General features: G+C 52.4%; 2 protein-coding genes across 4 annotated transcripts in view; one reads left to right on the plus strand and one right to left on the minus strand.

Annotated features, from left to right (window-relative positions):
• Positions 1 to 3,150: 3,150 nt before the first annotated feature.
• Positions 3,151 to 24,803, plus strand: part of Angpt4 (angiopoietin 4) — a 34,889-nt gene continuing 13,236 nt past the window's right edge. Inside the window, exons 1-4 of the mRNA XM_052183874.1 lie at positions 3,151 to 3,605; positions 17,782 to 17,937; positions 19,783 to 19,904; positions 22,052 to 22,290. Of these exons, the coding sequence (XP_052039834.1) occupies positions 3,273 to 3,605; positions 17,782 to 17,937; positions 19,783 to 19,904; positions 22,052 to 22,290 (850 nt within the window). The 5' untranslated portion in view covers positions 3,151 to 3,272. The remainder of the gene's footprint in view (positions 3,606 to 17,781; positions 17,938 to 19,782; positions 19,905 to 22,051; positions 22,291 to 24,803) is intronic.
• Fam110a (family with sequence similarity 110 member A) overlaps positions 7,455 to 24,803 on the minus strand; it is a 66,581-nt gene continuing 49,232 nt past the window's right edge. For all 3 annotated transcript variants that reach the window (XR_007977980.1, XR_007977982.1, XR_007977981.1), the window contains 3 exons: positions 12,795 to 12,904; positions 12,450 to 12,538; positions 7,455 to 11,732 (listed from right to left, as the gene is read on the minus strand). The gene's annotated coding sequence lies outside the window, so the exon portion shown is untranslated. The remainder of the gene's footprint in view (positions 11,733 to 12,449; positions 12,539 to 12,794; positions 12,905 to 24,803) is intronic.

Here is a 24,803-nt window from a genome sequence, read left to right on the forward strand (position 1 = left end):
AAAGCTGTATCCGGAAGTCATTCCATGGGCATCCCCCTTCCCTTGGGAGGAAAAGTACCATGTCCATCCCTCTGCCTTTAATAATTGCTCTGGTGCTGGGCCACAGGGACCCCATCATCTCAGCCTGTGTGGACCAGAATTGCAGGCCGGACAGGCCAGTGGGCTCAGGGCATGCAACTGGACAGGAATGTATGTGCAAAGGCCAGTGGCAAAGCGAGGCTGGCTGGATACGGGGCCAGGGCAGAGACAAGTGAGATCACGGTGCCCAGACAAACCCAGCTACACTGCCCAGGCTCCAGCCCAGGACACAAGCCAAGCCCATTGTGCTTTCATTGAGGATTCTAAGACATGACAGAGTGTTAAGCCCAGCTTAGTGGAAATACTTGAAATAATTTCTAAAGCCAAATGGCAAGGGAGAGCATGCTAGAATTCCCTCTAGGCTCCACCCAACAGTCACCAGGTAGACCCAGCTTGCTAAAAAAAAGGGGGGTATTTGTCCCCTCCTTGCTCTCTCTGCCCTTCTCTCTCTCTCCCTGACCCCTTTCTTTCTCCCTCTGTCCTCTTCCCCCTTGGCCCATCTCCACATGTTCCTGGTTGGCCTCTCCTCTCCTCTCTTCTCTCTCTCCCACTCTCTTTCTCTATCTCTCCTTCCGTCTCAACTCCCTTTCCCACACCCCTAAATAAACTCTATTCTATACAATACCCACATGTGGCCGCTGCCTCAGGGGGAAGGGATGACACAGTGCGGGCCTCCCACCTTACCACACCTAGCTCTACAAAACATATCCTGCTCTGTTTTATAAAATACCACAGAGAGTTTGGCCTCCCTCTAGCTCTCAAGAGCTGTGTGCTTCTGTATGCCTCAGTGCCCTCATGAAGGCTAAATGAAGCCACTGTGCTGGTGACAGCTTCTGATAGAGGAGAGAGGAAGCTTTCCAATAAAGTCGGACCAACCATCGTGCTTCAGAGGAGAAGGGGAGCAGACGGCCTCAGGGAACTTCCACACTCCTGACGTGAGAGATAACAGTCGGCCACTGTGCCTGAAGCCACCAAGCACTGGGGTGACTTGTGAGGCAGAGGAGGTGAGCAACGGTATCTGCTCTGGACAGAGAATGTGGCATGTGCGCATGTGCAAAGGCCCTGGGAGGAGGGCGGTGCTGAAGGCAGTGGGGCCCATGGGTAGCCATCCCAGCATGCCCACTGGAGACCCAGCTCTTTCTTCTATTGTTCTGGCTGATGTTCTTTAAAGTACGACAGTCTCCTCTTTGTGCTGAGAGCTGTCGCCGCATCTATTTGACAAACCTTGTGCAGGGAGCAAAGCCATGTTTCATTCATTCATTCATTCATTCACTCATTCATTTATTCTCTCCCTCTCTCCTGTGCAGGAGGCTTTCCACTGTCATCTGGGGGCCACACCATGCCCTACGGGACACGTGAGGACTATTTCCTGTATCGGCTGCACACAGGACCTGGGAGGGTTGAGGGTCTTGCCCGCCGCCAGGGTTAAGAAGCAGAGAGCAGTGGCGGGAACTGGGCTAAACCGCCGCTGAGTCTTCCATGTTCTCTCCATCCCTGTTCCCGTCCAGTGCAAGGGCTTCCAAACTGTGTCTTTTAGCAAATAACTCAGCGGCTCTGGGCAGGTTTGGTTTTCTCTGTAGTAAAATGGAGAGGAATCCCGCAGGCGTCGTTGGTATCAAGAAGCATGTTAGCCAATAGCCATAAGGATGGCTGCCCTTTAGTGTACACTGCTATGTGTCAGGCACAGGGCTGTGCTCCTGTTCTGAATTCCATGTGCCTCCGCCTCCCTGGCCTCATCTGTTATCAAGGCACCAGATGCAGAGCTGGCCGGCTGAGCTCTGCCTGCTGCTCTCATCTGAAACTGTTTTTCCTACCAGGGTCCTACCTGGTCCAGGGTTTAGACCCCAATAAATTCTTGTTCAATCATTCATTCATTCATTCATTCATCCATTCATCAGTAGTTCAAAACAACATAAGAAACACACCTCGAAGCTGGGCTGCCTGCACCCTGAGGCACAGTCTCAAAGGTACCTCACTAGAAGCAACTACCAGTCCCCCAAACCCCCAACCCCCATGATCATGGCCCCAGAGACCGATACCTGCATTTTCAGGCTTTCAATGTCTTATCCGAAGGAGGAAGACACCGTACCTCCCCAGCATGTCCCTGCACATCACAACCTGACTCAATCACTGTCACGCTCGGTAACGTGGGTCCTGGCATTTTCCTTGCCCAAGAAGCTAAAGCACAGAGGTTGACAGACTTGGTGAAAGCCACACAGATGGTAAGCGGCACAGCTGGGCTTTGAACAGTAAACTGAAAATTCCTTAAGTCCCTGAGCCAGGGCTTCCACGCATTCCTCAAACAAGAGCTGGGTCTTGCTCTGTTTTGCAGCGGGAGCGTAAGATTTAGGGCCAGGCACATCTGATTCTAGGGGTACTAGCCAGGGTACTCCCCTGGCCCAAGATTTACCACCCAGAACAGGAAGTCCTAGGACAATCTACCCAAGAGACTTCTGATTCCTGGTGCCACCGCAAAGCCGGAGCCACCACAGGGCGGAATGCCCCCACCCCAGGCCCCAAGGGAAAAGAGAGGCCAGGAGCCAATTGTTCTGGGCACCCACAGGACTCTACTCCAGCCTTGGAAAGCTTTCTGTCTCCAGGCTGTTTCCCCAGTCTTGCCTTGCTCCCTCCCTCCCTAAGCTGCTCTGGGGGTCACTGCTTGTGTTCCAAGCCTAACTTGGAATCAGAGGGGGAAGGTGGAGGGACTGAAACTTGAGAACACAGCTTTGGGGGACAGGGTTAAGGGTGGAGGAAGAGAAAGCTGGGGAGAGAGGAGGAAGAGACTCAGATGCTTCCCACTTGGGAGGGAGCCTTGCATGAGCTGTGGTCCAGCGTGTGCGAGTGCGTGTGTGAGTGCATGGGCGGCCTTGAGCCCGCCAGGGAGGACAGGCCCCACTGCACAATCAAAGCCTTAGAAGCAGAAGGAAGAGGCAGGAAGGGACAGAGAGAGGACAGAGGTGGCTGGGGGGTGGGAGCAGGAGGCGAGGCCTCAGAGGGGAAGCCAGCAGCTGTGGCTGCCCTGAGTATAAATAGCCCAGAGGAACTGGCCCTTAGGACTTACAGCGGTAGGACTCTGCATCCAGGTCTGTCTTCACAGGCTCCAGCTGCACAGCACAGCTGGGCGAGGGCTGGCTGTGGGTAGTTACCTGCCCTGGGACCTCTGACAAGACCACCTCACCACCACTTGGTCTCGGATGCTCCGCCAGCCAACTATGCTACTAGATGGCGTCCTCCTGCTGGCCACCCTAGCTGCAGCCCAGCCCAGGGGGCCGGAAGCCAGTGGGCGCCGCCAGATCCACCGGGTCCAGCATGGCCAGTGCAGCTACACCTTTGTGCTGCCGGAGCCTGATATCTGCCAGATGGCGCCCCTGGCACCTGAGGACTTGGGGGGCTCCAATAGCCTCCAGAGGGACTTGCCTGCCTCAAGGCCGCACCTAACAGACTGGCAAACCCAGCGGGCCCAGCGGGCCCAGCGCGTGAGCCAGCTGGAGAAGATACTAGAGAATAACACTCAGTGGTTGCTGAAGGTACAGCTGGGGTTGTGTGGCGGGCTAGAGGGTGGCTAGGGGACTGCCCTCCCATCAGGTGGAGCATCAGGACAGAGGGGCCCAGGCTCTATGTGGTATAGAGTCTCTGGGATTGTGGGGCCCAGAGAGAGCCGTGGTTGAGGATGACTGTGAGGCCTCATATGTAAGGCCGAGCGCCATTTGGGCAGGCTTCTCTCAGATGTCCATTCATTCATCTAAGAAGAATTTGCTGAGTGCTGACCATGAGTCAGTCCCATTCTCACTGTCCGGGTATCCCCAGAAGAACAGAACGATACATTCCTATCTAATGGGCTGGGGAAAGGGTGTGAAAAAGTTGTCTGCTCTGTGGGGCAGTGACACACATGGAGGTGGAGACAGGAAGAAGGCACAGGGTGGCTTAGCCGGATCGGATCCTTGAGGCATCTCTGAGGAAGTGAAGAGAGCAATGGGTACCCAGAGGGCATCCGGCAGAGTGAGGGCACAAGAGAAAGCACATGAGCTGGGAGTAGGAAGGGACATGGGCATTCCTGGGCGGATAGACAACCACAAGGCATTGGGACTTGACTTTTGAGTGAGTTGGCTACCACTGCCTTGTGAACAGGCTGAGACTGGTGGACTTGGTTTAAGATATATGGGGTGGAATGGCCTCTGGGAGGTCAGGTGTGTGGTCTCCATGGATTCTGAAAGCCCTCTCTATACATGAGGGTCTGAAGGCCTACAGGATGGGTGTCTGATTCTGCTTTATTCTTGTGAGTCATATGTCTAAGAACCAGGACGTAAGGTATGTCACTGCAGTGTGGGCCCAGTGCCAGGACTGGTAAGGTATGTCATTGCAGTGTAGGCCCAGTGCCAGGACTGGTAAGGTATGTCATTGCAGTGTGGGCCCAGTGCCAGGACTGGTAAGGGGTCTCTGGTCATCTTGCTCTTTCTGCAAAGGGTTAGCAGCTTATACCTTGGGAAGCATTGCCTTAGAGCTGAAGAAGGCAGGCTGGGCTGTGGGACCAGGATGTGGCCAGCCAGAGACCCTGAGTGTCACCCAAGAAAAGAGGAGACCTAAAGCCATGTGGGGAGAGGACAGAACCAATCCATGGAGGCTTAAAGCAAGGTAGACAGCAGATCTGCCTGACAGATAAGAAACCAGGTAAGATAATAGCCATTCACAATGCTTTTATTGCCCCTGTGGTAATAGTAGTAGTAGTAGTACATTTATTAACCATTTACCTGTGTGCACATGCATGTTGACATGCACATGTGTAGCGGTCAAAGGACAGCTCATGGGTATCACTTCTCTCCCTCTACCATTTGGGTGTCCGAGTTCAAACTCCGGTCATCAGGCTTGTCAACAAGAACCTTTACGGTTGAGCCATCTTGCCAGACCCCGAACTTCTTAAATTGTACACTCAGTTGACAGGAAAGGCTTGTTCTCCCATAGAGCATGTATATCCATTATTTACATACATGAACCCATATTAATACAACACACCCCTGGGTGAGCTCCCTGTAGTGAGTAGGCTAGACTACATGTATTGAAGTCCTGTCCTCAGATGCTTTCATACCTGTACTCCCACCACACATGAGCCCACTGTCCCTGCTGTATCCCAGCTGCTGCCTCCCAAGGAGCCCCTTGCCTCCTGCCCCTCAGGTCTTCCAGCCCACCCCACTCGGTGACCATGTCCCCAGCCTCTACTGCTGACTGCTCCAGGCTGTCCAAAGCCCGGTTCTGAGGGCAGCTGGCCCCAAGTTCTGAGATATCTGAGCCAAGCCTTCCTCTCTAACCTTTCCCTTCTCCTCTCCGCCTACCTCTCACCAGATGTGTCCCAGCTAGAATAAACAGTAGAAGGTATGGGGACTGCCCTATGCCCCCCAGTGCCCAGATCTTGCTCAGGCTCAGACAGAATAGGGCCAATAGCCCATACTCTGCCTCCTCTTCCTCCTTGGGTCACCTCCCAGGTCCCAAATCCTATGACCATAACTCAGCTCACCTTAGACCTTGGGACACTGTTGGCAGCCAGCATCATCTTCTTGGGTTTTCCCAGGAGCACTCTTCCTGCCCCACCCCCACCCCGTCCATCTCCCATAGCCCCACGTGGACCAGCTGTGGGCTTCTCTGTGCTCACCAGCCTAGGATTTGCCATCTCTCCTCTGGACACTGCCTTTACTTCCTCCCTGCCCCAAGTCCCACCCTCGTATCCCTTGAATCACCCAATTCTAGCATTAGGGAAACAGTTGAGTCAACAACAGAATTTGACTTGATGATCTTTGAGACAGAAAGTTACTTGACCCAACTCTTTCTAAGGTACAGGATCGTACCTGGGTGTCACCCCCCTCGGCTGATAGCCTGACCACACATTGGTGAGCCACATTAGCTGTGTGGCTGTGGATGAACAAGCCTGTTTCCTCCTCATCTGACAGGTCAGGTGGTGCTGGGAATACTGAGACCCTCAGGCTCCCTTGTCTGCTGTGTCACAGCAGCATGGACCACACCAGCATGGAGCAGCTCACCAGGTGCAGAGGCAGGGGACTGATGGGTTTGTAGCTTCTCAGCACAGTTCACACTGGAATCATCCCAACTGGGAACTCCCTCAGAGTCCCTCTTAATCACATGAGCCAAAGGGCAGTGAGATATCCCTTGGGGCAAGGAATGTCGCCCACCAGTGCCATATTCTCAACAGATTCCAGTGTCTGGTAGGCGGTCTTGCCATCCTCAAGGTAAAGGGCCTCTTGGATGAGCATGATGTTTTACACCCCTAAACATTCATGCCAGGTGACCCAGCACCTGCAGAGTCTGCTACAGATAAGACCTACAGACCTACACAGACCTAGAAGTCACTTGGCTTGACTATGTAACCTCCTTGGGAAGCAAGGAGCCTGGACTGGGAGAACTCTGACCCTTCATGGTTTTAGAGGCTTTGGCTCCCCAAGCCTCACTAAGTGACAACACTGCCTTCCTCGAGGAAGATCTAACCAGACAATGCCCAGGGCGTTCTCTGCTCACGGGCTCTCAGTGAGCAGATTGTTTGCTCAAGGGTCCTCTCTGCAAATAGATGGGAAGGCTCGAGTCTCCACTGCCTCCCAGTTGAGATGTGTGACTCCTGGCTTTGAGTAGACACACACACACATGCACATATACATAAATGCAAACACACGTGCCCCCACACAGACACATGCAAACACACACATACATACACATGCAAACACACACACATACACACACACATGCACACATACACAAACATGCAAACACTCAAACACATAAACACACACACACACACACACACAAAGATCGTCTCACACAAATCCATACCCCTTGAACACACATCATCCCAGGCATGGAGGGACAATCCCTGGCCCCTGCTGTGAGCCCCCGCAGCCTGAAGTTTACTCCATGCTTTAGTTCCCTGCCTGTCCCTACAGTGTACCTGTGAGGAAACTGAGGCAGAGGCAGCAGGTCTCTCTCCAGCTGTATATGCCATCTCCTAACTGTGGAAGCTGGGACTCCAGGTGCTATAAGAGATGGCTCAGCAGTTAAGAGCACTGACCACTCTTCCATAGGTCCTAAGTTCAATTCCCAGCAACCACATGGTGGCTCACAGCCATCTGTCATGGGATCCAATGCACTCTTCTGGTGTGTGTCTGAAGACAGCTGCAGTGTACTCATATAAACAAAAATAAATAAATCCCAGGTGCTACGAGAGAAGCCTCTAAGTCACACTTCCCCGCGGTGTGGTGTGGCTGCTGGGGTCACCCACACCACGTGGGACAGCTCCAGTCTCACCTTCCTTTCCCCCCCCTCTTCCTCCTTGCACCCCTCCTTTGCTCTTCTTCACCCCACTCTCCTCCCCACTCACTGCTCTCTCCTAGAAAGCTGTTCAGTGACTCACGCCTATTGTGGGCTACACATCAGTGTCCTCCACTCCATGCCCCCCCAGGTCAACTACTGTGGCCAAGAGAGATGAGGGGGCAGGCGCAGACAGCTAGTGAAACGGGTTCCTGCTGAGCAGTGTGGCCCAGCAGTGGTTAGCCAGAGACCTCCCAGGGAGATCAGGAACCTTTAGTTGGGACAGTGAGACAGAACAAGAAAGGGAACTAGCCACCCAGAACCTTGGGCCTGGCCAGTGAATGCCTTCCCCCAGCAGCTATTCCATAGACCTCCTTCTCATTACTGGGGTTGCCAGTTACTCATTGCAGGCAGTGTCTCCTGGTCTCAGGCCTCTCAGCCATAGAGTGCCACCTATGACTTCTCCTGTCCCCACATGTCTATGAATGAGAAGCCCCCAGTCCAGGTCCCAGTGCTGGGCCCTAGCCTATGTCCTTCCCAAGGCTTAGGGCTCAGGGGGTGTGGGGAAGTAGACACCACACATCGGCGCTACTTACCTGTTCTCTGTAAGTGCTGCTTTATGGTTCCGAGGCCTGCCCACTGTCCCATACTTTGTCTCCCTGATTCTCTCTTTGCTTCTGTCTATATGTCTTTCTCTGTCTCTCTTTGTATCTATCTCTCTTTTTAGATTTGTTTCTATTTGTCTCTCTGACCTTTCTCTGTTTCTCTCTCTGCTTCTGTCTGTCTGTCTGTCTGTCTCCTTGTGCCTCTCTCTCTCCTCTTCTCTGACTCTTCTTATCTCCTTCAGGTGTGCCTCCCCCCAAATCCTTAAACCACCTCTTCTGCCTCTATCTCCAAGACCAGTGCACACTCTGAGCCAGGCTGCTAAGCTGGGGTCCGTCTGTCCTTCTGTCCACAGCCACACAGGGAAGGAGTCAGGCTTCACTGATGTGCAGATCCCTGGCAGCAAACAGAACAGCTAGGCCCCTCAGCCCAGTGGCCTGGCCTGCAGGCCAAGGGTTAGGAAGGCATTCAGCAGGAGTCCAGTGTGGGGTCCTGCCCCTCCCCCAGACCCTCCCAGACTGACGGGGGCTCCCAGCTGCCCTGGCCTCCCCAGGCTGCCTGTAAATTCTTGGCATTTTCAACTTTCGGTTATGCAAACAAGAAATAAATCTCAGTTGCCACAAGAAATAAATCTCGGTCACCGAATGGAATAGCTTGGGGTTGATTTCCTAACTTCTCCGCTGGCTTTCTGGGCAGTCGGTGCGGGGGATGGGGTGGAGCAAGCAGCCTCTGCTTCTCAGAGGAATGAGATGATATTTCCAAGAAGGGCTTAAAAACTGCTGTTCCAGAAGGCCTGGCCTGGGGATGAGCAGTTGGCTGATATTCAACTGGAAGCAGCAGCAGCAGCAGTGGCTGCCTAAGACCTGTCTTGCCCCAGAGGGACAGGTTTATTTGTCCATGTGGCTTGGCTAGTCAGCCTGTGGGCCAGGGCCATGTGTGTCTAGCTCTCTCCTCCAGTGTCTAGAGTGCTCAGGCTAAGATGCACATCCTCTCTGTCTCCCTCAGAGCAGGAAATACAAGGCCAATACGCGTCGATGAGCTGTACTCCCTCCATAACATCTAACCGCTTTACCCTCAGCCACATTCAGTTTCTTCAACTTCAGAGTGGCCCTGGAATGTATCTATGTCGATCTTAAGGGCCACCCAGTGCCGGCAGCACATGCAGCTGTGGTGAGGAACACGTCCTAAAGGTGCATCAGCCAGCTGTGGGACAGTGGGGGAAGTCATCTTTATGGTTGGTTTCTCTTGGAAGTGGAAGCCAACATGATCCCTGCCTCCCAGCGTAGCCAAAGGATAAGGACAGGAGAAATTATGGCTGGTATTTACTGGGCACACATTTTGTGCTCTGTACTTTGTGTTGATTGTACCATTTAATTCTCATGGTGGCCTTAGACGATAAGGTGGTCAGTGATGAGGAGACTGGACCATGAGGAGATGGGTGACCTGTCTGATCACATGGCCAGGGAGTGTAAGGTCACATGAGAGCCATGCTTTAAGCACCAAGGCCAACTTCTCAGAGTTGTGGAGGCTTAAAAGCCGGGGACTGCAGAACCTCTACATGGGGGTCCCAACTGAGACACCCCAACCTTAGCCAGGCCATGGGCGTGGCTTCTGTATGCCTGCCAGCTCTGTCTTTGCGATCACCTGACCTCTCTGGGACTCAGTTTTCTATCCCTGGAGGGGATGCACAAAGATTGACCCGTGTGCAGGGCACGGAGCCTGGAGAAGGGGGGGAATCGCCGTTGGAGTCAGGTACACAGGTCAGCTCCAGTCTCTCCACTTGCACAGGAACCTGTTTGTCTGTTTTTTAAACTCCCCAAGCCTCAGTTTGCTCATCTGAGAAGTGGGGATTATAATAAGTTCCTCGAGTAAAGACAAGGTAAAGTGAAACCTGAAAATGTCTGGTGGGGTCTCCAGACAGAGATACTTCAGAACCCTTGGAATTGAAATTGTAGTCACCTTCCTCAGAAAGTTAGACCAGCAGAGCCTCTCGGACCCCCTACACCTGACCCTAGCCCAGCCTCCATTGATCTATAGCACATAACAGGGCCATCGCGCAGGGGTGAAGGAAGGTCACTTCTGAGCAGCTGTGGGCACCTTTGTCAGGAAGCTCTACAGAGGGACGTCTCTATCTCAGAGGGCGAGGAGGACAGGAGAGAGGGGCCGCAGCATCCATGGGCCTGGGCGAGTCTGCTCCTTCACAACATCAGTACGCTCAGCTTGGTGCCAGATACATAAAGCCTTCCTGGCCCTCCCCGTCTGCACCAGCTTGGTTTCCTTGGTTTCCTCTGGGCATTTTAAATGTTTGCTGAAATGGTTCAGTATATGAAAAACAGAGCAAGAAGGCATCCAGCTAGGAAGACATTTCACCAAGGCCATCATGCTCCTGCCTCTGCTCCTTCCGAACCTTGTTCTGGGATGCATACTCTCTTCCTGTCTCCTCCAAGCAGGGAAACGCAAGTTGTGACCCTGCCTGTGGGCTGTACAGCCTCTGCCACATGCGGTCACATCAACCTCCTCCATGGCCTGTACCTGACCCCACTCTCATCTCCAGAATGCCATCTTCAGGGTCTGCCTTGGCTGCTAATGCCTCAGCCCGGGCCTGAAGAAGAAGTTCTTGTCCTCTGATTAACAGCCTCGAGTCCTGGCTTCAGATGATGTTTGGCATCTCCCCCATCCTTAGTTTACTCAGTTGCCAAGTAGGGGCAGTCACCCTTTCCCTCTGGGTTGCCGGGGACCAGCTTAGAGAAGGGCCTCGCACTGGAGCCAACAGGGAGAATGGTGAGTGTTGGAAGAATCCATCTTTCTAGATCAGACTCTGAGGTCGGAAAGCAGCATGGGTGGGGCATGCGCAAGGCCAGAGACCGTCTGAGTTCTGCGCAGATTCTTGGCTTCACTGATAAAAGAATTCAGAATGAGCTGGTGTGAGGCGGACTTGGATTTTATTTTTTAAAGCGATGTTGAGCATGGGGTTAGTAGAAAAAGATATTATGGGAAAGGAGAAGGCACTCTCAACTGTGGGTACTTGAGGTGTCGCTGAAGTGTCTCAGCAGAAACCACGTTTTCAATTTTGATGGCTCTAAGGTCTCAAAAAGTCACTAAGAAATGTTTTCACCTCTTTTCCTTCTTTTTAAATAAGTAGGGTGCAGGATAGTTCTAGGGATGCCTTGGATGGGAAACCATCTCTCATAAGATAAAGGCATGGGTCACAGGGTTGACGAGGGCATAAGACATTCCTTTGACTGTAAACGGCATTTCTTGTGAGATTCCTAACAAATTGCAGGTTTGCAGAAGGGAAAAGAGAAAGGTCATGTGTGCACAGACCTCAAGCATGACTCATCGCTATTTTGACTTCTTATTTGAAAACATCTTGATATCAGAAGAATCCTGTCTGTATGTTGGCAATCCTCACAGTCAATGTTCAGTGTGCTGGAACTGTTGGCTCTCGGAAGGGGGAGCAGGGGGAGAGCAAGAGCTTCAAGCAGATTCCAGAATGAAGTATTCCTTTTACGCAGTGGCTTTAGTCCAGGGGACTTTGCAGAAGTGTGGCCTGGTACAGCGTTCCTGTAACTCAGCCATTCCCCTTGGGAAGGTAGTGCTGAGTGAGCTCATAGAAGCGGGTTGTAAGCAGGCTCCACTGTGGGGAAGGCCACGGGGGCCTCCCTCCCAGTGGCCACATCAGAGGGAATTGCAGCTGGCCAGGGATGGAGAGCTTGCTGTTCACACCATTCTTCCTGGCTCCTTGTCTTAAAAAAAAAAAAAAAAAGTTAAAGTTGTGGCCTAAATGTGGCGCATGCCTGTAATCCTAGCACTTGTGAGGTAGAGACAAGAGAGATGGGTGTCCAAGACCAGCCTGAGCTACATGAGACCTTGACTTTTATATGTATATATTTAATATATATTAAAGAGTTAAAATTACAGACATGCAAACTGAAATTGAAACACATACACACATAAGCATATATATATACACACACACATATGCACCAGATATACACCACACACTACACACCACACACACTGAGGTCAGAGGTTAACATGCAAGAGTCTGTTCCTGGGATAAGACTTAGCTCATCAGGTTTAGCTGCAAGCTCCCTCACCCACTGTACTATCTTTCTGGCCTTTCATTGTACTTTTAAATCTAGACTTATTTGAGATGTGTAATATCAATAGGAGATGTCATCTCCCCATTGTCACCCCTCCCCAAAGCCAGTCACTGTGTCTAGCAGCTTGTCTTCCGCCTGTGCACACACGGAATGCATCAGCAGCGGCTTTCCACAAGGGTAGGACCATGCTGTGACAGGAATGGATCCCTACCATGACACGAGTGAGTTTGCACTAGTGACACTGCTTTGATGGTGGCTGTGTTCACTCGCACACCTCTGGAACATCGCTGTAAACCAGCGGTGCCGAGGTCAGCCACGCTGTAAGCCGGCGTTGCGGGAAGGAGACCTGTGACTTACCCGTCCTGGGGTGTGCTGCTCATTGGTTGCATAAGAGCTGTTTTACCCAGTCATCTCCACGGTGTTCTCAGCAGCACTGGGGGTCGAAACTGAGAGAATGGCTTCCATTAATCCAAGGCGTGACCCTCGCTGCACTAACAGTAAACAGTTGCTTCTCTGAATCCTGAGCTTCATGTCGCTTTTCCCCAGAAAGGACCCAAGGAGCACACGGCTGGCTGTTGCAAGCCTCCATCTTCCAGCCCTATGTATACTCCCGTCTCCCTGGGGGGGGGGGGGGTTTGTTCTGGTTTTCCCTCAACCTGAAATCCCTCCCTCCCGGCTTTCTTTCAACTGTTGGGGTCTCACCCTCTCAGCTCAGATGACCCTGGCCAGCTTGCCCCAATCATTCTTCCTGCCTTGGTTTGTTCGTGGTCCCCATCGGTACTGCAGGTTCCCTCAGGTGTCTAGGAGGAGTCCTGGAATCAGAGAAGTCATCAGTCCTGCTCATCCCTGACTCCCTATACCAAGAACAGAGCCGGCCCATAGCAAGTGTGTCTGAGTGGGTGTGTGCCAGAAACCCAAGGTCCTACACTGGTGTAAGAAAACAGTTCAAATTATAATGCATATTTATCTGGGACATTTTCTAGAACCTTGTGTTGGCAGGTTTCTTCTTATTGCATATAGGAAATTCAATTGCACATATGCATATTGACATAATTTGCATATAGGAAAATCCATGTACTGCCATTTTATGTCATAGGGCAAGGTCAACATCCCTAAACATTCCCATGTCCCTTTGAAGTCACACACTCCTACCCGAGGCCTGACAGAAGTCGATTATGACTTACTAAAAGGTCCCCTTGATAGAATCCGACATTTACAGGCGCCGAGTCTGTGTTTTTCGTTTTGGAAAGCTGTCACTTTGACTGGGTACACTCAGAACTCATCTGATCCTTCTCACGGCAGACTGGAGCCCACAGGGTGACTGGAGCTCAGCTATTCAGCTATTTTCCAATTAAGATCCATTTATATAGATAACACAGGGACAAAACAGGCTCCCTTGGACTGCCTGGCCACTGAAGCCACACGCCTGCCCGGGTCTGCATCAAGGATCTCTCCTTTCATCCTTAGTCTCTGCCTGGTGAGAGACTTACTTTGCTCTCCTCTCCACGTGCCCTTTTCCCAGCAGAGCTGTGTTTACTGCCCCCAAAGAACGTATTTGTACAGTGAGGCCCAGGAGCCTGCAGAATCCCTCCAGAACTCACACTGGAATGCAGCAGAGCTGGACCTCGAGCCCAGGGCCAAGGAGAAGACATAGAGGCTGGGGATCGCTATGTACACTGTTGGCTCAGATTATGAGAATATGCCGCTCCAAGGTGCTAGAAAAGGCACTGATGGTCTGATGCCCAAACAACAGCAGACCTGCCTGTGTCAGTTTCTATCCCCAGCCATTGGCTGGCGGCTCAGCCCGGGGCCATCCCCAGGCGCCTGTCTAGCCTGGTGTTGGTATCCAGAAACCCAGGCCATCTGGCTGGGATTATCTACTGAGGGCCCAGGCCAGTGGGTGGGCTAGCCGATCTGGTAATAGGATCCAGCTGTGGATGGCCTATGCCCCACCCATGTGCTTACAGTCACAGGCCCACTAGGGGAAAGCAGGATCTACTTTTAGGGAATCCTAATCACTTGAGAGGGCCGTAAGTCACCCTGGATCCTATAGGATGAGGGAGGCCCAGGGGAACCTTGGGCTTCCTATATGTGAATTAACACTTGTAACCTACCCTGGGTAGGAGAGGTGACCTTCACTCTGAGGTGTGGAGAAGTGTCTAGAAAATTTTCTACTCAGGACTGAACTTGCTGCTGACTGTCTAAATAGAAACTTGGGGCTCCTGGAGTCGACATCTAATCCATGTTCCAGAAGGCTCCTGATGAGCAGAAGCATCTAAGTGCAAACCTAGCAGTGTCTCAGGCCCTGGGCACTGGTGTGCCCTAACAGCCACTCAGTAGCATCCCTGGGGAGCTGAGGGAGGAGGCAAACAGACTGGAAGCTCTGCTGGGATCTCAGGGGACAGAATTAATAGCGGGACATGTGGGGGTGAACAGAGCCAAGGTTAAGGTCTGGATTTGGGACTTAAGAAAGGGGTGGGGGCAGAATTTACTGAGATGAACAAAATGCAAGCAGAGACATGGAGGGAAGCAGAACTCAGAGTCCTGTGCTGGGCACTGGAGAAGCTGGTTGATTGTTCTGAGACAGGGACTCATGTAGTCCAGGCTGGCCTTGAATTCACTTTGTAGCCAAGGATACCCTTAAATCACTTATCCTCATCTACCTCCAAGTGCTAAAATTATAGGTGTACTTCCTCATATTCGATTTCAGAGATGCCTGTTTGAAACCTGTGCAGATGTGGCGGGGTGTCCAGGAAGAAGTTCTCATAGGAAATGGTGACCCACGAGCTATGGAGGTCCCCAGAGTAGCCACAGCACGCAGGCAGCACCCTGGGGTGTTTGGAGCACTGGGCCCTTCAGCATCTGGCCCCAGAGAAAGTCAATGGATTCTCTTAGAAACACATCAGATCAAGTAGGTATGGTGGCACACGCCCATGACCCTAACACTCAGGAGGCGAAAGCAGGAGGGTTGTTGTGAATTCAAGACTAGTTTCCTAAATGCTGGGCTATAGAGCAAGACCCTGTCTCAAAAGGTCACACAAATACACACAAAAGAAAAACTAAATTCAAGGCCCTTAGAACATCTAATAATACTGTAGTCATAATCCAAATATTAAAGACCAAACTGAGAGTGAAATTGTTGCCTCATCCCTCATCCCTCATCCCTCATCCCTCATCCCTCACCCCTCACCCCTCACCCCTCACCCCTCACCCCTCACCCCTCACCCCTCACCCCTCACCCCTCATCCCTCATCCCTCATCCCTCATCCCTCATCCCTCACCCCTCACCCCTCACCCCTCACCCCTCACCCCTCACCCCTCACCCCTCACCCCTCACCCCTCACCCCTCATCCCTCATCCCTCATCCAGTGGTGGCTTGATAACTCCCATAATTCCACAGTCGTACTGAGTGAGAAAAAACAAAACAAAACAAAACAAAACAAAACGTTCTGCAGACAGCATGCTAAAGATGTAAAGAATTCAGAATCTCTCTTTCCCATAGAGTCCCAGGGCCTGCCGGAGCCACCCCTGCTTCTTGGTGGCCTGGGCTAGACTGGAAATGACAAACTGCAATCACAAATCCATGTTCAACGTCATTCACTCAATGTCATGGACACCCGAAATCTCTTCACAGACCCTCTAGTCCCCTACTGAGGACCCCTGACCTAGAGAAAGAAGGGACAAAAAGCCAAAGAGACCAAGCCTGGACCGCAGGAGGGAGGATTCGGTGGTGCCCGGGTTATAGGCGGAGGCTATATTTGGGTCTATGTCCAGCCACTATGCTGGCAATGGGTCCATGTCAAGGAGATCAAAGCAAAGTGACCACCCTGTGGATAGAGCATGAGGGCCTGAGTTTGGATGCCCAGAACCCACGAAAGCAAGATACAGGTCGCACACATCTGTAATCCCAACATGCCTGCAGGATGGGAGACAGAGAGGAGAATCCCTCAGAAGCTCCGAGGCCGGTTAGTCAGTAAGGAGACCCACAGACCCCATCTGCAACAGATAGACGTGAGGACCAACACTCTGGGAATAGAGAAATCGGGAGGCAGCTGCAGGGATGGGGTCCTAGCTTTTAGATGTAGTTGTGAGCACGTATTCTCCGGGAGCTCTAAGGAAGGGTTGGGCCCGGGGATGCTGCAGAGGAAGAGGGAAGGTAGAGGCCTGAAGAAGCTCCACGCTGCTACAGCCATCTTCCTCGTGCGCACCGCTTTGAGCTTTAGCTGGAGATCTATTAAAGAACCCACGGCCGCCTCCGCTGGCTCCACATTCATAGTGCTGGGCCAGCTCTGGAAAGCCACATTTCTAACCAGCTCCCAACCGAGGCAATTCCAGCGCTCGCGCTCTCTCTCTCTCTCTCTCTCTCTCTCTCTCTCTCTCTCTCTCTCTCTCTCTCTCTCTCTCTCTGCATCACTGGGACTTGGCAATGGAGCACACACCTTCCAAAGTGCTCATGGCAGGAAAAGATGGGTGGACAGAGGAGGGGGAAAACAAAGGAAGAATTAGCCTGAGTGAGCATGGCCTCCAGTCATGCACCCCTCCCTGAGAGCCTTGACCTTCCAAGGACCCCTGTGAGTGGCTCCAGTGAACCTTATGGAAGCCTGAGTCCTGGCCTGAGAGACAGAGGAGGGGGATCCAAGCAGTGTGTGCAGCCATGAGCAGCGAAGGAGCGGCCGAGCCTGAGAACTCACTGTCCACCTCCCCGACTTGCTCTTGGCTTCCAAGGAGACGAGCGCCATGGGCTCTCAGGAAGAATGTAGCCCTGCCAAAGAGAGGAAGCCAGCTCATGGGGTCCAGGGCACTTGGATGCTGTGAGCTCAGCCCTGTTTGGCAGACAGCGGGGCTACAAGAAAGTTCAACTTGGCAGATGGACCTGGAAACCTGTACAAGGGAAAGATACGAGCCCAGCCCCAACTCCGCCGCAGGCTGGCTCTCCTCTGGGGGGTGGGGGGAAGGCAGGGCATGAGGACTGCATGCTGATCCGTGTTGCTCCCCCTTTCCCATCAATTCCTTGAACACAATTATTGAGCGCCTCCTGAATACCTGGTGCTATACTAGATGTAGAGATGAAATATTGAGCAAGATTGCATCCCTGGCTTCATGTAATTGACATTACGGAGGGTAAGAGATATAAAAAGAGATTCTTGGCAAAAACCTAGGGAGTAAGTGTGTGACACACCAATGAACCAACATGAGGGAGTGAGGTGTGTGACTGGGAAGAGGGTTCTGGAGAGAGTACAGGGGTACAGCATGGTCAAAGGCCCTAAGATGAGGGTGTGCTTGTAGAGGAGGGATGTGTGGAGGTGTGGCCTCTGGAGTTGAACGACAGATGGAAGTGAGGATGAAGAGAGGGGTGAGCTAGCCATGGAGGGCACTACAAGTCAATGCTTTCAACTTTTCTTGTGAGATGGGAACCCAGGGTTAACAAAGAGCAAAGAAGGGCTTACCTCTGGGATCCTCTGGCTGTCCAGTGGGGGACAGACTGTTTGGAACAAGGATAAAGAGAGAGGCCAGTGAGGGAAGCCTAGGAGAGGGAGCAGAGGCCAGATGTAGTACGTTCTCAGTCAGGTGTCCACCTCTAGCTGCTGATCTGTGCGCTGCCGTGGAGCTTCATGGGAAGGAGCCGCAGGAGGAGCCGCTTCCTCCCCCAGCCCCTGCCGCTTCACCACAGCCCTCTGTCTCCCTACAGCTGGAGCAGGCCATTCAGATGAACTTGAGGTCAGACCTGGCGCAGGCCCAACAGCACACAATCCAGAACCAGACAAGCATCATGCTGGCCCTGGGCGCCAACCTCGTGAACCAGACCATGGCTCAGACCCACAAGCTGGCTGCTATGGAGGCACAGGTAACAGGAGAACCATCAGAAAGCCAGGCTGACCCTCCAGGCTCCCTGTCTTTCCCTGTCACTGTCCTGGGGAGGTCAGGGCCTGAAGCCCCCTGGCCTCCTCGGTCCCTGACGATGCGTTCACATAACCAGGCATCTCCCTCTACACTGCTGCACTGGCTCTGACGCCTTTGTGTGAGTTCAATGCCAAGACTGCTGGGCACCACGTGAAGGCAACACTGACAACGCCTCTGCCCCAGGGATTAGTGTGCACTGGGAGAACTGGATGATAGAGAGTATGTGACCTCAGCGGCAGCCAAGAGGGAGAGAGGGAGCAGGGGACAAGGAAGGAGCAATCCCTCCTGTGTGCCAGACACTGGTTCCAGTTTGGTGCCGTAGGCAAATCAGTCAAGGTATCCTATTGCCCTGGACCTCACCAAGAAGGCAAGTGGGATACACAGCCCCTGTGTGTTACTCAGTGACCATGCCAGGAAACTGGCATGCAGAGAGAGAATTATGCTGCTGGGCCCATGGGTAGAAGCGCGCGGGAGTGGGGGTGAAGTGGGGGGGATGAGTCCAGACAGCAAGGTCAGAAGGACACTGGGATACAGTGTTGCTAGGACATGAGCCAAGCTGTTAGGAAGAACACACCAGACAGGGAGAACAGCATGCATAAAAGACGAGGGGGCGGGGGAGGAAGTCCAGCCTGCTGGCTACTCCCCGGGGCCTTGGAGGGCCAGCCAGTGTCCTGGGGGGGGGGGGGTAGGGCAGGGAGGTAGCAGAGAGAAATTGAGTCATGGTCCTACTGATGATCAGCTTTCCACAGAGAGATTTTGAGCAAAGGTGGAGTAAAGGGGCCACAGCACGAAAGCTGCCTCAGACTGTTGCCGTAGGAAAGGGATGACGCGCATAAGGCAGGAAGAGGGAGCCCTGTGAGGCCAGCGCAGGCCACTGGACACGAGTCAGCAGACAGCGAAGCTGGTTGGCTTTCCGTTACTGTGATAAACGCATGACTAAAAGAAATCCAGGGAGCCAAGGCTTTATTTAACTTATCTGTTCAAATAACAGTTCGTCACTGAAGGAAGTCACGGCAGGCACTGAAGCAGGAACAGAGGCAGGAGGCACGGAGGAAGGCCGCACCCTGGCATGCTCGCCATGGCTTGCTCAGTTCGCTTTCTTATACGACTCAGGACCACCAGCCCAGTGGGCTCATCACTCACAGTGGGCTCCCGTGTCAACAACAATCAAGAAAATGCCCCGCAGACATACCCACAGGCCAATCTTACAGAAACATTCCCCTCACTGAGACTCCCTCAGATAACTCTGGGCTGTCAAGCTGACAGATGAAGCTAGCTAGGAGAGGCCAAGATTCCACATGGCCTTGGAGGGAAGAGAGTGGTTAGGGGCCATTTGAAAGACAGGGCTGATGGATTATATGTGAGGAAGTCAAGGTTATGTCTCTGGACCCCACCAGCCAGGAGATTAGCACTGACATGCAAATGCAGTAGTGAGGAGGGTCTAATTAGAAACCAGCTAAGTCAGGTAGGGCCTATGGATGGTAGTAAGCTAGTAACCATGGAAACTAATAGCTTCAGGCCATGGCAATGGATTGGCAATCTCCAAGAGTGGCAGGCCCAGCCGGGCAGTAATGGCATGCGCCCAGCACTTGGGAGGCAGAGGCAGGCGGATTTCTGAGTTTGAGGCCAGCCTGGTCTACAGAGTGAGTTCCAGGACAGTTAGGGCTATACAGAGAAACCCTGTCTCAGAGAGAGAGAGAGAGAGAGAGAGAGAGAGAGAGAGAGAGAGAGAGAGTGAGTCTACACTACATAGCACACATCCCCACAAAGCTCCTGCTTATTGGGACAGGTCCTAAACCGGACATCACGCCTGAAGACCCAAATGCTGGAGAGCTCACTGTCCAACAGCAAGCTGGAGAGGCAGATGCTGATGCAGAGTCGTGAGCTGCAGAGGCTGCAGGGCCGCAACAGGTGAGCTGGGACAGGACTAGAGCTGGGGTGAGCAGCTGGACTGGCCAGTGTCGGGATGGACCTGGATTTGGACTGGGATGAAAAGCCACCGTAGGATGGAGCTAGGACTGGGGACACAGCTGGGGTGAGTGGGAGCTAGATAAGGGTCAGAATTAGGCTCAGAGTCCAAGAAGGCGGCACCAGGCCTGGCTCCCAGCGTTCAGTATCGACAGAGGCCAGGTGTTTTTCTTTGAGTCTTTCTCCTTCCCACCTTCCTTTTTGTTTATATAGTGCTAGAATGCAGTGCATGCATGCATATGAACATACACACACACACACACACACACACATGCATACACACAAGCCCACACACATACACACAAGTACATATGCACACACACATGCTGCACACAGGCTCATGTACGGAAGTACGCATGAACACACACATGTGTACATACACATGCGTACACACACACACATGTGCAAAACACTCCCTTGTTTAGAGTTTTTGTTGTCGGCTTTTTTCTTGTTTGTCTGTTCTGTTTCTCTGATACAGGTTCTTTCTATGTAACTCAGCTTGCTTTAAACTTTTTTTTTTATTTATTATTACACTGTAGCTGTCTTCAGACACTCCAGAAGAGGGCATCAGATCTCATTACAGATGGTTGTGAGCCACCATGTGGTTGCTGGGATTTGAACTCAGGACCTTTGGAAGAGCAGTTGGTGCTCTTAACCACTGAGCCATCTCTCCAGCCCGCTTCAAACTTTCTATCCTCCTGCCTCAGCCTCAGCACTGGGATGATAGGCTTGTGCCACCACACCCACCTCTCTCTTTCTGCTTTCAATTTTCATTACTTTGGTAAGATACAATTTTCATGCTCTGCACTCCACATTGTGAATTTTAACTGGGTTTTTTTAACTATAAGTCCACACACCTGAAGTAACCCTTCTGAAGTAAGCAGTTTCCAGCATCTGTCCCCATGGTCAGTCTGGTGTTCTGTACAAGTAAGCTCTGGGGATTACACAGACCAAAAACAAAAAACAAAAACAAACAAACAAACCAAAAACCAGCCCTGGGGTAGAGACAAGGCAGGGAAGTCTGACACATAAGGTCCACAGCTTGGTTCTGCGAGCTCATTTTTTTTCCCATTTGATCCTTTCTCCAACTTCCCAGAGTTCCTCGGAGTCTATTTCCCAGACCCTCCTCAATGGGCATTAAGGTCATTTCCGGCTTTTTGGTAATCTACCAATGCTTCCGCGTTTCACCTCCCACAGACAAGAGAAAATGCCTGAGGAGGAAGAGCTGGGTGCAGAGCTTTCTTTTCTTAAACACTCTCTGCTTTCTGTATCAGGAGTCACTGTGTGCCTGTTGCCCCAGTAGAGCTGCGTGGTAGAGTGGCACTCGGGGCACTGCCTGGGTGGCACCCCCCAGTACTGCAAGCAAATACAGAAAACACCGCAAGTGCAAGCCTGTCCCCTGTTCCTGCTCTATCTCCACAGAAGCCCCTCCCAGCCAGGGTTCTCCTTCCTTCCACTCATAGCATCTTTCTACATCTGTCTGTCTGTCCCCAGCACCCCTATACTGCCACGCACTCGTTTCTTCTTTTGTCTCCCACATTTGAGGCTCCACCAGAGGCTCTGCCAGGGTGGTCCCCACCTCCCCTCCCTAACTCTCTGACAGTACCTTCAGCTCCTTCCCCATGGCTATAACACAATCCTGGGAACACCACGACAGAACAGACCCACCAGTCCTGGCTGTGGGGCATCTATGATGCCTCTCCCTCCTCACGTATACGTAGTATCATGCCCATACTCCATACAGACTATCTCCTTTGGGGTGGGACACACAAGGTCAAAAGACATCCCTTCTGGGCTTGTGCTCTTGGCTTGTTGCTGGGTACTTCCATCCTGACCTCATCCCTTTGCTCATTCCTATTCATGTGACTCTGTAGCCTCTCTCTCTCTCTCTCTCTCTCTCTCTCTCTCTCGATCTGAGCTACAGTGGACACAGACTACCAGACTGTGTGACCCTGAGCCAGACACTGAACGTCTCTGAGCCTCTGCACAGTATGTGCCGCTGTCATGTTCAGCCCCACCCACCAAAGCTGGGAGGAAGTGAATGCCTGGAGTGGAGACCGTAGGCTCACCCCTGGGTGTCCACCTGGCAGGGCCCTGGAGACCAGGCTGCAGGCATTGGAAGCAGAGCATCAGGCTCAGCTTAACAGCCTCCAAGACAAGAGGGAACAACTGAAGAGCCTCCTGGGCCATCAGACCGGGGCCCTGGCTAACCTGAAGCACAATCTGCAAGCCCTCAGCAGCAATTCCAGCTCCCTGCAACAGCAGCAGCAACAACTGATGAAGCTAGTACAGCGCCTGGTGCGGATTGTAGCCCAGGACCAGCACCCAGGTGAGCAGGAGGGAGTCAGCATGGGCTGGGGTGGAGAGCCAAAGGTGGAAGGTATACCCTGTGCAGCCTCCGCAGTCACTATAGGCCAGGGACCCATCGAGGGAGAGGCCAGCTCTCTCCTACGATTTACAAAAGAGAAATTCAATGAACAGTGATCATACTGACCACAGCAGCCCCTAAGAGCATCCAACTCAGATTCTGTCCTCATCGCCTGGAAGATCTTAGCAATCTATGCCTCTGTTCCACTCCTGGCCTGTTTCCCCATCTGTTGAATGGAGATGGTGATAACACAGGAAACCACAGTCTACACTGACAAGTCTGTGTCCCAGCTCTTTTTAAAGTAAAACAAAAAAACAGGTCTGACCATATAGTTCTAGCTTGGAACTTATTATGTAGTGTGCACTGGCCTGAAACTCACAGAGTCCTACCTGCCTTTGTCTCCCAAGTGCTCAGATTAAAGGCATGTGCCATGATACCTATTTATTCAGCTTGGCTTGCTACACGTCTCCCTGGGCCTCAGTTTCCCCAAAGAATGGAAGAGTTGGACACAAGTGCCAAGACCTCTCCCCTTGATGCTCATGCCAGGCTTACAGAGCCACACGGAAGTGGGAAGAAATGTAGGATCCCCAGCCTACCATAGAAAGAACTATGCCTAGCTTGCTCCACAACCTCCTTGGCATGACCTGGTTCTATCTGCAGCCACTTAACCACCAAGTGTTTATTGAGCACCCACTGTGTGCCAGGCAGGGGCTTGGGTAGCAGGGAGTCAGCAGCACACAGCTATCATGATTCCTGTCCCCTGCAAAATTCCTTACAGTTTGTCAGTGGGAAGGAGAAGGAAAAGGCCCACTGTCTGCCAGGTATACTTACTTAGTTTTCTGCCTCCAGCTTCCAGGGCTCAGAATGCTAAGGGGCTGAGCCGCGAAGAGGGCACTTCAACCTAAGGCCAGCAGGGGGCACAAGAGAGGCCGGATGGGGTTGGGATTTCTTTTTAAAAGCACAGACTAGTATGGAGTGGGTGAGAACAATCTACAACCGCCATGGGGAAGGCTGGGCCTTCTGTAAGCGACCCAACTTCAATCAGGTGAAGGGGTTCCAGGCTGATTGGGAATTGGGGCAGAGGATCCCACCATGAGTTCACCCTAAGTCCAGCAGGCTAGGGAAGACGAGTGGGGCAGGGGAGGGGAGGTGCTGATGCCTTCTAAACCGCAGGATATGCAATGACCAGAATCCATTATGGGCTTGTGCACAGCCCTGGCAGTGAGACGGTCTGAATGAGTCCCATGTGTGTGTGGGTTTCCTCACAAGCAAGGACAGGATCTGGGCTGGGGCTTCACCTTGCAAGTCTGTGGCTCTCCTGTCTCCTCCCACTGAGGCTGAATGACAGTTCCCTAAGTCCAGTGGAAGATTGTGTCAAGCATCTGATCACTCTGTCCAAACACTTGTCTGACTGGCACAAGGAAAAGACTTTTGGTAGCTGCTCTTGCCCCGTGTACAGATGGAGAACCCGTGAAAGACTGATGAATGGGAGCTGAGCAGAGGGTAAGGCAGGGACGCTGAAGCCCGGGGGGGGGGGGGGCAGCCAGGATGGCTCCTCTGCAGTCACGCAGTGAGGACAGGGACATGGGCTCAGCTGTGCACTGTGTAAAAGCAGTGGTCCGTTTGCCCAGTCTCCCTGTACTCAGATGAGACACTCAGCCCTAGGGAAGGGGCAGGGGGAAGGGCTAGTCAGTGGAGTAAACAGAGCTGAAGCCAGACCGCCTTCCTCACCTTACACGTCATCTGATTTCACCTTCGTGATAGGACACCTGCTCCAGCACTTCCCAGCAGAGAACACAGTGAAGGCCACACTGGTGGGGCCAAATGCAGTGGGGAGGGGCGTGGGGGCGGGGACTGGATGTATGAGGATCCAGGACACACATTCATGGCACCGCTTCATTGTCATACTGGTCCAGTTTTACTTTTATGCTGTCCCCTGAATCCTTTTTCCTGAGCCCAAGATGCTCCCAGCAGAACCTAGTTCCTAGGAAACTCTCCAAAATAATAGTTCCAAGTAAAAGCATTTTTTATTGGACTGTTACTGTTACTGCTATTGTTCACTGAGGAAATGGGCTGCAGACAGAGCCTCAGGGAGAGTAGCTAGAAACTCCAGGCCAGCTCCCAGCTCCGACCTGGTTCATTAAGTACAGTGTAGCCTGTCCCTGCTTACCTCCAAACCATTATGTAACTTGAATTTGCTGGCCTCTCCTTCCCCACGGCTGTAGGGATCTGAGGGCTGCTGCCATCATTCTGACCAGGAAACATTCTAGACACTTCATTTGTGGTATGGAGCAACCCCCTTCAAACATGTCTTCCAGTGCTGGGATCTGGGAGCCATCATCCAGGTGTGAGGTCCAAACAGGAAGTCCCACCCCCAATAGCATCCTGTTGGGGTGTTTATTTGTTGTATTAATAACCATCCCTCCACAATTTGAGCTCCATCTTTAGATTAGGTTTTAGCAAAATCCCATCCC

This window comes from Apodemus sylvaticus, chromosome 5, assembly GCF_947179515.1.
Source record: "Apodemus sylvaticus chromosome 5, mApoSyl1.1, whole genome shotgun sequence".
Taxonomy (NCBI): Eukaryota; Metazoa; Chordata; class Mammalia; order Rodentia; family Muridae; genus Apodemus; species Apodemus sylvaticus.